Here is an 18,384-nt window from a genome sequence, read left to right as displayed (position 1 = left end):
ATGTTTAAACATGTGTGTTTTAAGTACCTTCTTGAAAGGTTGTAAACAATAAAGGTTTGTAGGTTATGTTTTATATGTCATGTAATGATATCAGTCTCATTTTAATTATGGATGTTAAACTGTCTATAATTAAAGTGTGATTCACTCCTTAATTCGAGGTTAAACCTTTACTCAAATTGGGGTGTGACAGGCGTGAAGTTGCTCGAGCGCTAGAGAGCTGAATGACTAAGGAGAACTTGGCCTTACAAGTTTATAGTGAATGAGATGTCGAGTTGAGCATATTGTAACAAGTACATGAATGTGCTACCGTACTTAGATAGAGGATTTCTCCTAAGACTTCTTTGTCATATGGACAAAACAATTCTTCTCAAGACTTCGACTGATCAAGAGATACATATAGGCATAACTTCATCGTCCTTTAGCTTGCCTTAAGCCGACAGATGAATAAGCATCATCAATAACGGTCCTCATTTTTTAGACCAAGTATTCCCAAGATCCTTTCATTCTTAATTTTGGATCAGTGGCATCTCTTAGTTTAACAAGAGTTCATCACAATCCATCCAGAATTTACACGCAAATAGGCATAATTATTCATATCCCTTCCCTAATCAAGTAGATACTTAGCAGATACCTTGCAAACGCGCTCCGTGGTCAAGAGCCACTTGATTTGGGTGAAAACTGATCTATTCAAGATCTTTATTTACATCTCTTAGTTCCTAACAAAGATAAGTTGTGACCACAAGCTGCTTGTTCAGTTTTTCGGAAACTACCTAACTGACAAGGTAATGGAGTGCAATGACATCTATTACGAGAGTATATCTCATCGTAGTCGATTCCAGGACGTTTGTGAGAGACCTTGCGCCATACGGTGAGTCTAAACTCTTTTTCTCACTACGCTTTCTAACAAAAACATAATTGATAGAGTTTACACTTAGGGTGTCAGCGTCACCTAACCAAAGCATTATCTCTTTGTTTAAACTAGATCGCATCTTTCCATTTAGGCCAATCTACAACGTCAGTATTTTCTCAACGAAGTATGGTTCGATATCAAACTCATTAAACCACGTCATCATGTACACTGGTATAATTTATAAGTGTAGAGATCTCTATATGGATTGGTATTGACATTGAGGCGTCCCCCAATGATGACCATAATCCAAAAATAACAGACGAATGAGTATCATTGATCAAATGATCAAGTTGTGCCAAACTCGCATTCTTCCGTGGCGAGTATGTATCGAACCAAGTGGTCTCCCCCTAAACCGTGGGAGCCATGGCCTAGCGACACCATTTACCACATTTGTGGTGTCACCATGCCACCATCTATGGGTGACGACATGTCCTCTTATCCAGACATCAACATGTCCTCTTATCCGGACATCAACATGTCCTTATCCAGACATCAATCCTTGCAGGCATGTTTGCAGCATGTATATGTGATCTCGTCACTTTAGGGAACTTCATGAGACATAGTTGGGACAAACCACGACAATTCCAAGTCTTTCTACTTGAACATTCTTGTTCTTATCTCTCCCTAACGACGGGAAGACTGGCTCATCAAAGTGACATAAAAGATATCGCCTATCAAGGTTTCTATATAAACGGATTATAGTCGGAAGCTCATGTCTTATTCAAAGACAATATTCATCAAATAACTCATCATTGTGCACCTGTGGAGACGCAATTTGGTGCATACAACATGTGGATGATATAGATTGCAGAATGTTAACTCAATTTGTTAACAAATATGCATACCGTTACAACTGTAACCTAAAGATTTGAATGATGGTGGGTAAAGATGAATAAGTAAAACTATGACCCTGCTACAATCCGTAGTAGTTGGTCTTACAGGTCTAAAAAACTGCTGACCTTACCGTTGGGACCGGTAAAAAAGAAACCGGTTGAACCGACCGCCGGCATCACCGGACCTTTGTTTTACACTTCCTTTAATGGTTCACTATTTTCCAGAGCTTCAAACGCTACCAAATTTTGTATGTAGGTAGACATGGACGTTAGGATTACAAAACCGCCAAAATCAACGATGAAACTGGATGGAAAAGTGTCGAACCGGCCGTTGGAGTCGCTGGACATCCGTGAACACTTATATTGAGCGGTTCACCACCTTCCAGGTCTCCAAATGCCACCAAATTTTGTGAATAGGTAGGCTTGGATGTTAGAAATCAGTGGCCGCAAACAGAGCCGGTCTAAAAGTTGGTGAACTGGATCTCACAATGACTGGTCCGCAAGCTGAAAAACAGGAAATTCTAGGTTGTGTCAACTTTTCAATCATTGTTAAGGTTCCCCATAACATCTAATTGTTATAGCTTGAGTTAAACCATTGTGAACATCACCATAGCATTATTATGCCTCAAAGTGAACAATGAGAAAAAGTCATCTAGGCCAACATCTTATGTATGATTCTTGTAGAATCACTCATAGACATTGTAATAAATGTCTTACTTAGTGAACAACGACTTAGCATCTTGTTTATATGCTAGTCTCTACATTTCATTGTCTTTAGCATTGGAGGGTGTCACTCCTAATCTTTACTAAAAAATAGGCTTTACAAAACAAGTATCGAGCATGGCCAATGTGAGATCATAAGGGGTTCTTTTGCGTCATATTTGCTTATGAAAACATGAGTAGTGCCTCCATTGTATAGGAGGATGACGCGAACGGCTTTAATGCCATCCATAAGCCGTGAACATTGCTCATAGCTCCACCAAGTTGTATTTTGGTGATCATTTATCTTAATGGTTACTTTGCTCAAAAGAAAGGATGTCCGTGAGAGTCTTTACTCTTTAGTATATGGATCATTAAAACACGTCCAAAATTGTCCCGGACGATTTATGTTAAAGCCTACATGAGTCGATGTCTCCATCCATTCTCATCATTGGTGATAATAACCGATTCAATTAACCGAATCATAGTGACTCATGAATGTTGCGCATTCATTATAGTGATACATAAGAAATTCTCATCAATTCTCATAATGTGTTTACAAGTGATAAACGTTGGCGTGAATATCATTAAGTCATAGCATGGTTCGATTGCTTCCTTATGCATGCATAAAGAGCATATGCAACTTGAATCATAACGCCATTAGGCATTGGAACTTGAGCATTAATCCGCTCTTTGATTACTTGTGATGATCTAGTCATCGTAGTCACAACAGATTTATAAGGTACTAAATCCATGAATAGTTGTCTATTCCTTGCAATAAGCTAAGCGCTCAATCTGGCTACGACACATTCATATACAAGAATGTAGAAACAACAGTCTTATGTCAAGACATGGAAATCGAAATATGTTAACAATTTTGATGGAGATTGAAAAAAGGTATTAGAATCCTTTAGAGTGCATTACATGACATGTAATACTACATAGATGGATGAAACAAGGCTTAGAACATGCCAAAACTTGGCAAAATTGGTCGTGAGCATCCACGGCCCACTGTTGGATCTTGTAGAGAAAGAAGAGGATTTTTCAACATCCAATTTTGGATGACATTTAGCGTAACGCAATTTTCTTTTTGCAATTGTATGAATCCGCTAAAGAGTGTAGAAAACGACTCTTGTTTGTAATGCCTTTGCAATTGTATAAGTGTGCATTGTGCCACACTTGACATTACAAATCTTCTTTTGATCCAAAACCGATGTGCATTGCGCAACATCATGATATTTAACCTTTAGAAATGCCACCTTATAATAACTGGTGGTCCAATGTAGTCCAATGTAGTGTCATGTTGTAATGCAATATATTGCATTAACATAGATCGAACCATATGTGCTTGACAAAATCTGAATAATTATGCCAACAATTATAAAGAGGTCTTCACCATGAATGTAATTCAAAACATAACGACTAAGTAACTTTAGTCAAATATGTAAGGTGTATGCCTTCACAAAACTGGAAAAATAAATGGATTTGTAGTCACTTAGATTATTAAACCGAAGTCATGCGCTTTATATTTTCCGCAATGTACCTTTTGCTTTTAAATCCGTAACTGTGAGAATAATATTCTCTCTTCTTCCATATAGTGAGTTTCTTGTTTCAAGAACTCCATATATTTTTTTGTATACATTGACCATATTATTGCTTTCTTTGCAATTAGTGAACCAATGTATAACCACATCAATAACATGATTTTTCTTTTACTAGCCCAATCTTTATATGACATGTGGGGTTCGTGGCGTTGCCTCCCCCTCTTTTTCAAAACGCATGACACAAATTTCGTCACTTTTTTTTTTATGTCAAATATGGGGCTTATGTTTCGGTCAATTATTTCAAATAACAAGATGGAAGATTGACTATTATCGATATACGATAATTAATTCCAAGTAATTGGGTCAAGACCATGATTTATGGTAACTCAATTCGATGTGAACCGTGACAAATTCCGTCATAAATCGATGTAACCGTGACAATTTCCGTCACAAATTGATGTTAACCGCGACAATTTCAGTCGCAAATCAATGTTTGTTTCTTGATTAACCATAACAATATTTCGTCGTAAATACCGTAACTTATCAAACCGTCACAAATTTCAACTTTGATATGAGGGGTCCCAATCCCTCAATATCGTCCCACGTTATAAGAAATGTGGGGGTAGAAGAAGGCTACTAAGCCCCGTTATGAAATTAAAATTCAAAAGCAACAACTTTTATAAAAGCTTACGTGCTAGTTTGCCAAATAAACTGCGTGTAAGAGAAGTTGCCCTTGTAATTTCCATACGTACTTCCACGTGCGTGCAGAGAAGTTGCTCGTGCAATTACATCGTGATCAGTCACGCGATAAATTTCATGAAATAAAAACATATGGTTAGTAATATTCACCATATATATATAAAAACAGTAAAACTAATTAAATAGTTACTACTGTAAATAAAATAAACTGTTTTCACTAGTGATAAAAACTTTTTACCCGGAGGGACAAATTTACCGTTTTGCCCCTCGTATATTCAGTTTGGAAAGACGGAGCGGGTGAGAACGATCCGGGTCTGGAGATCCGGGTTGAGCCTCGTTCGGGTCGTCTGAGAGGCGCGCTGAGTTCCGAGGTGGCCAGCTTGTTCGGGTGCGATCGATCACGGCGGGGCTGCTGCCGAGATGATGGTGCTGCCGGGGTGGAGGTTCGCCGGGGCCCGCTCGGGGCTATGGCTCGGCTGGAGTTCGATCAGGGTTGGGCTGGGCACGCCGGTGCTTGCGTCGACGTCGAGCTTGGCTGGGAGAGGGGAGGAGCGCCGGAGGTGGCTGGATCGGGGTGGCTCAGTTGAGTTGCAGGTCCAAAACCGGTGAAGTAAAGTTGGGTGCCGAGATCGGATTTCTGGGTGCATAGAGCATATTACCGGTTTCGGTACAACTCAAGGACGCCGGGGGTTGATCGGAAAAAGGAAAGGAAGCCTGGCAGCAGAAAAAAAAATCTAGGGTTTTTTGGTTTTTTTTTTTTTTTTTTTAGTGTTTCCGTTATCAAGCTCCGGTTAGAGTGTTGAAGGAAAAAAGATAACGAGAATAATGATCTACTCATTCATTGAAAAGTCTATTTATAGGCATTACATAGAGTATCCCGAAGGATCTAGAAGATCTATCAACTGTAATCTATTTTAATAAGGAAACCAGATTAACCAATCCTACGTGTATTAGGGCAAGACACATAATAGAAGGACGGAAACATAATTTCCTTAAACACTTTATCCTTTCTTTGTTTGTTTGGTTTGTTTTCTAGTTATTTACTTTTTTATTTGTTTTCTAGGTATTTTGAAGCAAATAAGAAGAAAAGAAGGAAAAGAGGGAGTGGAAGACAAAAATCAGAAATCTGCTTAGGCAAGTCAGACAACTTCGACAGGACACTGAGGGCAGCTCGAGAATAACCAGATAATGAGTCTTATATCAAGGGAAATCTACGGATGTCAGCTTTCCATATCATTTTATGGTTCGTGAATAGCATTTTCCTAGTAGAAGTTATGGCCAATTTAGTACCAGAATGTCAATTTGCGCGGGAATCTGGCATTTGACCGGAATTTGTGTTTTGAGGCCTAAATCACACCGGGAAGCCCATGGATTATCCAACTTATTATCTCAATATGGTGCTGATTATGAAGAATTAAATGAATTGGCATACTTCCATTGGTCCTACAGATGAGCACCAATCAGAATATCCAATGAAACCTAAATCAAGATGGATTGGTTGAAGGAAGCAATATAAAAGCCTGTGTTATCATCTTTGGCGGCTTCTTCCCCACTTCTTCCTCTTCCTCTTCTTCTCCTCTTCTCCTTCCCATTATTCTGCATTTTCTTGTTATTATGTTATTTAGTTTCTCTTAGTTAGAGGCTACTTGAAGCCCTAGATATGAACAACAAGATGATTTGAGTTTTGGTTTTAGTTTCTTTTAATTCAATATGAGATTTTGTTTACTACTTTTATGTTGATGAATTCTTTTCATGCTTGCTTTGAGTGCACGCTTAGTATGCATGTTAGGGTTTTATAGCTTTGATAGTTTGATGCCAATGTCAATATTGGACTCCTCAAACTATCTAGAGAAACAATTGTTAGTTTTCGCTAGCAAGTAAACTAAGTCCTAGGTTTAACAATGCGCTAAGTTTATTGCGATGCCTTGTGATGTCTCAAAACCTTTTAGAACGTAATGATCTCTGCATGTTAAATCTAATAAGCGTACCTTTAGGTTGCATTGCTTGAGAATAGTTTAGGTGTAGAACACTTCCTGCCTAATTTACGAAGTAAGAAAGGGTAATAGGTTGTGTTTCAAGCGTACCGAACCAACCTGAGCATCTTCATCTAGATTAATTGAACTATAATGGAACAAATTGTCTTGTGTGTGATTGTCAGGGTGGATTGCATCTTCCCTAGCTAGTTTTATTTCATTATTTCCCAAAACCAGTTTTCGTCACCTTTCTGTCCTCTGTTTTCCAGTATTTATTTGACATATCAAACGAATTCCAATTCATCTGAATTTTTGTGTGGTCGTCCGTCTGTGTGTCTAGTTCGTGTCTGTAAATTTTTATATTTTTCTGACTTGTTTAGGTTAGTCAACTAATTAGGTTTTCGACTACCGGTCGCTAAGTCACTCTTGTGACATCTTTTGAGTAGTTAGATTCATTTAGTCCTCTGCGGGAATGACCCTTATTTGCCTATATTATAAACGATGATCTAATAGTGAATAAGGAAAATAAATTGGTTTACAAATAACCGATGACCATGCTTAGTATTAGTACCTGGGGTGTATGTTAAACAATAAAGGACATCCGTTGGTCAATTTTTACGGAACACCCAGATCGTTAATTAGTAGCATGCTAGCTATTAGTTACCCCAAAATATCAAGAATTGTTAGGTTTTTGCATTTGATCTCAGAGAATTGCCTTGTTCACCTATGCCAAAAGGTTAATTTCGACCTGTTTTCTTAAGCCTGCAAAGAAGAAAATACGAGAAACATCAAAAATCGTAGTTACTATAAATACAGGATAATGAGTTCTTTCGGTCATTTGCTTTGTGTTATATTGTATGTAATCTTTTTGTGGAAAAACTAAACACAAAACTTGCGGGAGCATTTTTAGTATTTTTCTTGGTAAGAAATAAGGTTACAAACCTAAATAGAGGAGGTTGAGTGATAAAGTTCATCACACATACCTCTCTTACAAGCACATGACCAACCCTAAAGGAAAACCAGATGAAATATTTGGTATGAAATGTAATGTTAAACCTTGTTCTCCATTTGACATCAAATTAAGCACTTAATTGCTTCTTCACTTAGGCTGTACTGATCTTGCATCTTGGCCCTTTGAACAATATCGCTTACGGGTGATATAATTTAATAATTACCCCCTCAATGGGATTTGTTGACCTCTGAGTACTTGTAAAACAAAACACTAGCCTTTTGTATGAACAACAGAACAAATAACCATATCATTTGGCTTGTAATTTGTCTTCACATCAATTTAGATATTGATAGGAAATGAGTTGGTATCAAGACATTTTATGGGGCACAAATATGGCAGATCAACTTTTGGGGCACGGAGATAACAAGTAATGCCATTCCTTTTCTCTATATAAACTCAGCATTAGGCCCTTTCATTGTATACCTTCTCATCAATACATTATACATATACTTCCATCATATTTTAGCCTGTGATGGAGTTCATCAACCAGAGCAAATTTATCTGTTTGGCCCTCATCCTCATATTGGGGGCTTGGTCATCTGAAGCCACTTCTCGCAGCCTGCAGGATGCATTAATGTATGGGAGATACGAGCAATGGATGATTCGTTATGGACGCATATACAGCGACACTGATGAGAAGGAGAAGCGCTTCAAGATATTCAAGGAAAATGTAGCATTTATAGAATCTTCCAATGACGAAGCAAACAAACCTTACAAACTAAGTGTCAACGGATTTGCAGACCTTACAAATGAAGAGTTCACAGCCTCAAGAAATCGATTTAAGGGTCATGAGTGTTCCACAAAGACCACTTCTTTCAAATATGAAAATGCTACTGTGCCAACAAAAATGGACTGGAGACAGAAAGGAGCGGTTACCCCAATCAAGGACCAAGGCCAATGTGGTAATGACTATTCAGATGATTTGTACTAGAGATCATACTCTACTAATTCCTTAAAATTTTTAACATCCATTAATTTGCTACAGGTTGTTGTTGGGCATTCTCAGCGGTGGCAGCCATGGAAGGAATTACTCAACTCACAACTGGTAAATTGATTTCACTGTCTGAGCAAGAGCTGGTTGACTGTGATGTAAATGGTGAAGACCAAGGCTGTGAGGGTGGCCTGATGGATGATGCCTTTGAGTTCATCAATCAAAACCATGGACTTAGTACAGAGGCAAATTATCCCTACACAGGCGTTGATGGTACATGCAATGCTCAAAAGGAAGCAAGCCATGCAGCCTCGATAACCGGCCACGAAGATGTGCCTGCAAACAGTGAAAGCGCCCTTCTTAAGGCTGTCGCTAATCAACCGATCTCTGTTGCCATTGATGCCAGCGGATCTGATTTCCAATTCTATTCAAGTGGTGTTTTCACAGGTGCATGCGGAACGAGCTTAGACCATGGTGTTACCGCTGTTGGTTATGGAGTCGGCGATGATGGAACTAAGTACTGGTTGGTGAAGAACTCATGGGGAGCAGAATGGGGTGAACAAGGGTACATAAGAATGCAAAGAGATGTTGATGCACCGGAAGGTCTCTGTGGTATTGCTATGGAAGCCTCTTATCCCACAGCATAAACATACCAGTGAATGAATGATAGCATTGCCTAGCTATTATTGTTCTAGGTATACATTATGATATGTATATGAACTTGTGCTTGTAATACGTACGTAAAACTACCATAAACTACCATATCTGTAAGATATTAGCAAAGTCTTATTTAGACAAAAATGGAGAACCTCATTCTCTGTTTGGTTGATTTATACAACTATATGTATAACTACAATTTACATCATTCCATAAGACAAAGAAGTTTTATTGTATGCCCTGAGTTGATGTGTAGCTGTATATCATAACTTCTTGGGAAGAAAAGACAATGCGGACAAACTTTTGGGGCAAGCAGAGCAATCTAACATTTGTTTAAAATGTATCACTCATTTGTTGATGAGTTAAACAATTCAAATGCTTCAACAATCTATTGTGAGTCGAACTCATGACCTCTTACTTATGAGATGAGACTTATGTCACTAGACTTATGTACGACTCATTTCATATACTTGAACAAAAAAAAAATGGAAACTTATATATTACCTGTTATGCTGAAACGGCCGATGGCCCCACGGTCTCACACACACATGTCCAACAATGTAGATACTCGCCACCCAACATTAGTGTGTGTGATACCATTCCATATAAACCAAGGATGACTGTTCATCTTTTTTTAAAGGTGGGATTCTAGAGGGCTCTAAACTAAGCCACATTTTTTCAACAATCTCCACCTGGCGTGATTCGAGCCATCTCTAAATCTCACGATCCTAGTCTCAATAGCTCAACCTCGATCACAAGCAACTCAAACGTATGATACACTAAGTCATAAGCGTCACCTGGGCTCTGATACCAATTGTTATGCGGAAGCGGCATACAGGCCCTACGGGTCTCACACACACGGGTCCAACAATGTCGATACTCTCTCCAGTTTAGCCATCCGGATGTGAAATGGGTATGAGATTTTAACACAAAAAACCTCGACATTAGTGTGTGGTACCATTTCTTATAGTTATAAACCAAAGATGACTTTTCACTTTTCAGATATGAGATTCCAAAATGTTCTAATCTAAACCACACTTTTCCAACATTACCTACAAATGTCATGCTACTTGGCCTTAAGTTCATAAACTCTTAAAGCGGACCATGCTTGCTTGTTTGACTTCCGAGCCCATCATAACTGTTACTTAAACTAGTATTTTTTTGGCTGGTCACATTTGAAGAATTTGTTGGATAATATATCTTGTGGTGCAATGATCCTATCTTTGACACATTATTGCTCACCTACAAATGCACATGCTTAAGAATCTTTCAAACCTGTTCAAAATATATCATGCTCCCTTGTTGATTTTCAAACTTATTATTTCTATTTTGCTTCAAGAAATAGAAAAGTAGACGCATCATTTGTAGTTGATTAGGATCTTCATTTTGCTTACGGTCGATTAGTTAGTATTGTGCGTTTACTAAACTTGAATGAGAATATGAGATTGACAAGGAATATGAAATAGAGAAAGAGAGAGAATAAGTCATATTGCTCTGTTTACTTGTTATCCGGAATCAAGAATAGAAAAAGAGTTGATTCTCGTTCAAGTATTTACAAATTTGTAAGAATCAAAATTGTAATACAGTAAATTGCAAAAACTTGAGACAGATACTTAGATATAAAAAGAAAGATGATCAAAATCATGAGGGTAGTTTTTTGAATCACAAGTCAAATTAGAAACAAAAGTTGATTCACTCATGAATAAAGAATCAATACATATTCCCCTTATCGGAATGAGAATGATTCCGTAAAACAAAGTGATGAGCGAGAGTGAAAATCTAAAATTGCTCTTCAAGCATTTTATTTTATTTTTTGAAAGAAGAACCTAATTGGCTAACTTTACTGGAAGATTTAACATTACGTTCGTTGTTATTCGAGTATTTTATTTTATTTTTATTTTAGTTAGAAGAAGAAAGAAAATAAATAAACAATAATGTGCTATGATAGTGAGAAGGAACGAGGAAGGAGACACCCAATAGTTTATTGGGGGTGTGTTCATTTGACTATGAGTGTGTGTTGAATGTTGAAAACGTGCTTTGACCCAAATATAGTAGTACCTGCAACTCTAGACTGATCACCCTCTAGGCACCTTCCTACATCCAACCCCCGCAGCACTATATATTGCAACCCCAAACACTACACCCTCAAACCAACGCATACTTCTAGCCTAGCTTCCTCACTTTCCTTTAAGCTCACTCCTCTCCTCTGATCACCACCTGCTTGCTTGTTTAGCATCGATCTCACACATCCAAATGGAGCACCGAGGAAAGCCCATGAAAATGAAAGTCAAGTTTGTCGACGATGAGGTCGTCAAGCCCTCAGACGCCATGTCTCTGCCTCTTTACATAACCAACGCTGTGTTTTTCACCCTCTTCTTCTCCGTTGTCTACTTCTTGCTCACCAGCTGGCGTGAGAAGATCCGTACCAACACCCCTCTTCACATGATTGATCTCTCTGAGGTTGTTGCCATCCTTGCTCTTGTAGCCTCTTTCATCTACCTCCTCGGCTTCTTCGGCTTCGATTTTGTTCAGTCTCTCTTTCTCCAGCCCAGTAATGACATCTGGGCTGCCGATGATGACGAAGATGAGATTATGCTCAAGGAGGATGCTCGCAAAGTCCCTTGCGGCCAGGCCCTTGATTGTTCAATTCCCAAGATTGCTCCAATTGCTTCACCTAAGGCTGCCCCTAAAGTGTTTGAAGAGAAGGCAATGATCGAGACCCCACCACCAACTGAAGAGGACGAAGAGATCATCAAGGCTGTGGTGGCTGGAACCATTCCCTCATACTCACTGGAATCAAAGCTCCGTGATTGCAAGAGGGCAGCTTCTATTAGGCGCGAGGCTTTACAGAGAGTTACAGGCAAGTCTCTTGAGGGTTTACCTTTGGAGGGCTTTGATTATGAATCCATTTTGGGTCAATGCTGTGAGATGCCAGTTGGGTATATCACCATTCCTGTTGGGATTGCTGGGCCTCTTATGCTTGATGGAAGAGAGTTCTCAGTTCCCATGGCCACAACTGAGGGTTGCTTGGTGGCTAGTACCAACCGTGGCTGCAAAGCTATTAACTTGTCTGGTGGTGCTTCCAGTGTGCTGTTGAAGGATGGAATGACCAGAGCACCTGTTGTAAGATTCAACTCGGCTAAGAGAGCAGCTGAGTTGAAGTTTTTCATGGAAGACCCTGCCAATTACGAAACCATTTCCATGGTTTTCAATAAATCAAGCAGATTTGGTAGACTTCAGACTGTCAAGTGTGCTGTTGCGGGGAAGAACCTTTACATGAGATTCACCTGCAGCACAGGTGATGCTATGGGGATGAACATGGTCTCTAAAGGTGTTCAAAACGTTCTCGATTTCCTCCAGAATGACTTCCCTGACATGGATGTCATTGGTATTTCTGGTAACTACTGCTCAGACAAGAAGCCTGCTGCTGTTAACTGGATCGAAGGTCGTGGCAAATCTGTGGTTTGCGAGGCCGTTATCAAGGGAGACATAGTCACGAAGGTGTTGAAAACAAACGTGGCAGCCTTGGTGGAGCTTAACATGCTCAAGAACCTTACAGGCTCTGCAGTTGCTGGTGCTCTTGGTGGTTTTAATGCGCATGCCAGTAACATTGTTTCAGCAGTCTATCTAGCTACTGGCCAAGATCCTGCTCAGAACATCGAAAGTTCTCATTGTATCACCATGATGGAAGCAATCAATGATGGAAAGGACCTTCACGTCTCAGTGACCATGCCTTCCATTGAGGTTGGCACAGTTGGAGGAGGTACACAGCTTGCATCGCAGTCCGCATGTTTGAACTTGCTTGGAGTAAAGGGTGCTAACAGAGAAGCACCAGGATCAAACGCAAGGCAGTTGGCCAGTGTTGTAGCTGGTTCTGTTCTTGCTGGAGAACTATCTCTCATGTCTGCTATCGCGGCCGGACAGCTCGTCAAGAGTCACATGAAGTACAACCGATCAAACAAAGATGTTAGAACTGTTGCCTCTGCTTAAGAGAGCTTTAAACCGTCTAACTTGAGAATTTTTTGTATACTGCTCCTTGTGTAAAGTTCTTCAGAAATATAATCACAATTCATTTCAGTAAATTGACTCTCTTACAACCTCAAAATATGTTTAGCTCATGTCTTTTATGTTTCCTTTGCTCTCGCTTGAATAGGATAACAGTATGTCGAGCTACCAAAATGAACAGACTCGTCTCTCTTGTGCTCTTGCACTTAGAACCCTAGCCCTTTAAACACCTAATTCTCTGTTGAGTGTTCGCCCAGCGTCCTCTGGGTTGATGTGCAAGACTAATTTGTGTAAACCACCGCGATAGAAGGCGCTCTGAGTTCTGTTGCTTACACTATTGCTGTGTGTTCTCTAACTGTTTTCAGACCTTGTATATCCTTCTTCATTCTTCAATGCACAATTTGTGCACGAAAAGAAAATATGAGATCCAAGTAAGTACTTAGAAAAGAGAAAATCTTAGAAGATATTGTTGGGAAATATAATATATTGGAAGTAACAACTCAAACCACACAAAGAATAAATATGCAAAGATGTAAAAGAGTAAAGGAATGGGAACACTAGATATAACGTGGTTCGGCAATATGCCTACGTCCACGGGGCAGCAACAATAATAACTTCCACTATAAGAATAATGGGTACACAAGAGATACACAACTTCAAGAACAACACTTGAACAACACTTGAAGGAAACCTTCTCTCACACTTGTTTTGCTACTAACTACTCTACACTCACAACTTAGAGTGGACACTCTTCTCTACTTGGAAGATGGATGTATCTCTCTTGAAAGAGATGGATGAGATGCATGGAATGAGGGAATGACCTCTCCTTTTATAGGCTAAGGAGGATCCATCTAGACCTCTCATTAGTGCTCTCCCAATAAATGGTGCTTCATGAATATTCTTGTAACTCATGTCTTGACCATAACTCCAAAACCATTTATGTCCCTTGTGTAACTCATGTAACTTATGTAACTCGATCATGAAACCTTTCATATTATTTTCATTACTATTTTATTTATTTTGGTCTAGATATCATAACAATCTCCCCCTCCAGACCAACCCAGGGAAATACGTGGCAAGACTTCTACTTGAAGTCTATCCCAACGAACTTGCTGCAGTATTCCAACTTCTGTTGTGGCACAACTTTAGTCAACATATCAGAAATGTTCTTGTTAGTGTGAATTTTCCTCAACTGTAAAAGCTTCTTTGACACAACATCTCGAATCTAATGATAACGTAGATCAATGTGCTTAGTGCGAAAGTGATAAACTGAATTTTTACTCAATTGAATAGCACTCTGACTATCACAATGTACCTCGTACCTTTCTTGCTTAACACCTAACTCTTGAATAAACCTTTGCAGTCATATCATTTCCTTGCCTGCTTTGTTTGCCGCTATGTACTCAGACTCAATAGTGGATAAAGCAACACACTTCTGTAACTTGGACTGCCATGATACAGCTCCCTCACAAAATGTAAATAAGTACCCAGAAGTGGACTTTCTGTGATCAAATTCCCCATCTAAATCTGCATATGTGAAACCCTCTAAAACGGGTTCGGATCCACCAAAAGACAAACACAATTTTGAGGTGCCCCTCAAATATTTGAGTATCCACTTAACAACTTCTCAATGCTCTCTGTCAAGGTTAGATAAATATCTACTAACAACTCCAATTGCATGAGCAATATCTAGACGAGTGCATACCTTGGCATACATAAGACTACCTACAGCTGATGAGTAAGGGATACTTGTCATCTTTTCTTTCTCCTGTTGTGTAGTTGGGCATAAGAATTTGCTTAACTTGAAGTGATTATCTAGAGGTGAGCTCACTGACTTGCTTCTTTCATGTTGAACCTTTCAAGCACCCGTTCAACATACCTCTCCTGTGACAACCATAATTTATTTGCCTTCCTGTCACGGGTAATCTCCATGCCCAAAATCTTCTTAGCTGGACCTAAGTCTTTCATATCTATAAATCTGCCTTCAACTTGCGAATCATAGAAACGTTTTGCCCCACTATCAACATATCATCAACATAAAGCGACAAAATTATGAATTTACCTCCAGTGAATCGCTGAATGTACACACATGGGTATGCATCACTTCTTTTGTATCCATGACCCACCATGAATGAGTCAAATTTCTTGTGCCATTGCCTTGACACTTGCTTCAGCCCATACAAACTTTTCTTTAACTTGCAAACCATGTGCTCCTTGCCTTCAACCTCGAACCCTTCCATTTTAACACCCACGCCCTACGAACTGGGAAATATAACAAGAACTTTCAACTCACTTATACCACTGTTGGGAAATATAATATATATATATATATAATGAAAGTAACAACTCAAACTACACAAAGAATAAATATGCAAAGATGTAAAAGAGTAGAGGAATGGGAACACTCGATATAATGTGGTTCGGCAATGTGCCTATGTCCATGGGGCAGTAACAACAAGAACTTCCACTATAAAAATATTGGGTACACAAGAGATACACAACTTCGAGAACAACACTTAAAGGAAACCCTCTCTTACGCTTGTTTTGCTACCAACTACTCTACACTCACAACTTAGAGTGGACACTCTTCTCTACTTGGAAGATGGATGTTTCTCTCTTGGAAGAGATGCTTGAGATGGATGAGATGCATGGAATGAGTGAATGACCTCTCCTTTTATAGGCTAATGAGGAACCATCTAGACGTCTCATTAGTGCTCTCCCAACAAATGGTGCTTCATGAATATTCATGTAACTCATGTCTTGACCATAACTCCAAAACCATCCATGTCCCTTGTGTAACTCATGTAACTCATGTAACTCGATCATGAAACCTTTCATATTATTTTCATTACTATTTTATTTATTTTGGTCTGGATATCATAACAAATATTGCCCAAACCAGCTGAAGCATTCTATTAACCTTGTAGACGAAGTACACTGGATTAATGTGAATAACTAACTGATAGTATTAGTGCATTTACATTTGAATCAAACAAATAGGTATCACTAATATCACATCCCTCATATCTGTTGAGCTGAATTTACAATCATCAGTCTTTGTTGATAAGTGCATGCGTAGCTGTTTGTGAATGCATAATGAGGTCGCCCACATCTGTATATTTTGTTCCATGGTACAACCAACTTGTTATTATGTTTCTGATAATAGAAAGAATCTAATCACTCCAAATAGATGAGAATTTATTTGTACCTAATAGATGATTATGATATACTACTGTAGTGTTGTTAGAGCTAGCTATTGAACTGTAATGTTCTTGTTTAAGTATATGAGATCCTTTCAATATATGATTCCAGTCTAAACTAGCATAAGATAATACATATGACTTGTAGGTATCAATGCTCTCTTCTGGAGTTCAGTGGTTGCCCAATCTTGTTTGCACGACTTCTTAGTCTGCCAAATAAGTGAATGTGACTCTTTATTAATTCTTTGTTTGGCCACCCATAACTATAAGAATATTGTTTGGATATATATCTTGTGGTGGATATATTGTTGATTTCTTCTAAGAGAACATGCTAATGAATCTTTCAAATCTGTTGAAGCTAGCTATCTGTTCAAGCTTGAAAGATTTGAGTTACATTTTTTTTATCGAGTCAAGATATAGAAATGATCAAGGCCCTTGTGTTTGAGGAGGTCATAGACCAAGAAATGAGTCTTTAATTCAAGCATACTTTTTTTTTTTTTGGAATCAATAGATAATTTTCTTACTTATTTATGGTTAAAAGTCGTATACATCAGATTGCATACTCACTACCAATAAACTAAACGTTAGTAAGAAATAACAAAATGACATGAGTCCTCGTTGTAAATGCGCTCATCTTACACCTAATACAAGAGATTTTCAACTAATTCTATCTAATTCTTATGTAGTGATAATATTCGACTGCGGACCTCAATTGATGTACAACTAATTAAGTAGAATCGAGAGTTAAACAAGAATAATTTCTATCAGTTGTCTAGGTAAGGATCAAGAATATCAAGTGACAGGACCCACCCCGAATTTCACCCTGAAACCCGAGGTAAATCCTGCGGGGTCCACCTTCAAGGAAAATTTACCGAAAATTCGGCATAACCTTCCTTAAAAATGGACAACCCTTACCTGAAAAATCAAACTTAACACTTCTATAACCAAACATCCATCCTCAACATCTGGAGCCTTCCTGCTCCCCAAGCTCAACACATCTCCCAATATAACAATTACTCAACTAAACTAAACCCACAACCAACAATAACCAACATTAATTCACTAACTGATTATCAGAGCATATCTAGAGTTAAATGTAAAACAATGAATAAAGAATAAGTAGAAGCAGCCTCTGACTATGCCTCGACTCCATGTACGCTCAACCTCACTTAGACTGAGCCTGCAATCTGGGCATTTAAAACCAAAGGGCCCAGGGGAAAGTAATTTAAAAACGTTAGAGTGAGTGGACGAAAATAAACATAAGATAAGAAACCAAAATTGAAATACTTTCCCACTTTCCAATATGCCATAAATTCGTTGCATGCAAATGGTAACAAAAATCTTTCATAAAGAAAATCCCAAGAAGACGGACTAGCCCCGCTAGTCAAATTAATGACAAAGATAAATAATAACCTTCATAGAAGAAGGTACCAAAACAAGGGACTAGCCCCGCTAGTCAAATCAACAACAATAAATAAGAAACAGATATAGCCATACAAGTGAGCCTCCCAGACTCGGTTGCCTCCCAGGCAATAATACTCACATACTCCCTACACCTTCAGGTTATGATAACAGAGAGGAGTAGGGCTTGCGTGATGTCGTCGACTACATCACATCACCCAAAGGCGGAAAGGGCTTGAGTAACCCCACTTAAAACGTGGAAGTTACATCGCCTCGAAAGGCGGAACGACATGCTAGCATGAATAATAACGATCCAACAAGTATGGCATAAATAAAGAAACATAATCCATGTGAGTTTCCCCGAAACTCATAATTAAAGCATAAGTACGATTCCCAACCGTACTCAAAGAATTCAAAGAGCAAAGAAACTAATTAAATTCAACGACGTGTCCCACACGTTAAAATGCTCAATGAAATAAATAACTTCAATGATTATCATCTTTCAAAAACCAGATAATAT

At 38.7% G+C, this 18,384-nt stretch overlaps 2 protein-coding genes across 2 annotated transcripts in view; both read left to right on the top strand.

Annotated features, from left to right (window-relative positions):
- The first annotated feature begins 8,142 nt into the window (after window positions 1-8,142).
- Window positions 8,143-9,248, top strand: LOC101308427 (vignain-like). Its single transcript, XM_004290041.1, has 2 exons — window positions 8,143-8,572; window positions 8,656-9,248. Exons 1-2 carry the CDS (start codon window positions 8,143-8,145, stop codon window positions 9,246-9,248), a joined length of 1,023 nt encoding a protein of 340 aa, XP_004290089.1.
- A 2,210-nt stretch (window positions 9,249-11,458) lies between these two features.
- LOC101308137 (3-hydroxy-3-methylglutaryl-coenzyme A reductase 2-like) overlaps window positions 11,459-18,384 on the top strand; it is a 12,694-nt gene continuing 5,768 nt past the window's right edge. Inside the window, exon 1 of the mRNA XM_004290040.1 lies at window positions 11,459-12,679. Coding sequence (XP_004290088.1) covers window positions 11,512-12,679 — 1,168 coding nt within the window. The 5' untranslated portion in view covers window positions 11,459-11,511. The remainder of the gene's footprint in view (window positions 12,680-18,384) is intronic.

Source organism: Fragaria vesca, linkage group LG2, assembly GCF_000184155.1.
Source record: "Fragaria vesca subsp. vesca linkage group LG2, FraVesHawaii_1.0, whole genome shotgun sequence".
In the NCBI taxonomy this organism is placed as follows: domain Eukaryota; kingdom Viridiplantae; phylum Streptophyta; class Magnoliopsida; order Rosales; family Rosaceae; genus Fragaria; species Fragaria vesca.
This window is presented reverse-complemented; position numbering and strand designations above follow the sequence as displayed.

Excerpts from the sequence above, each read along its gene's own strand:
- LOC101308427 (XM_004290041.1), top strand. The coding sequence starts at position 8,143 with ATGGAGTTCATCAACCAGAGCAAATTTATCTGTTTGGCCCTCATCCTC. Across the intron at positions 8,573-8,655 it reads CAAGGACCAAGGCCAATGTG|GTTGTTGTTGGGCATTCTCA; the intron begins GTAATGACTATT and ends AATTTGCTACAG.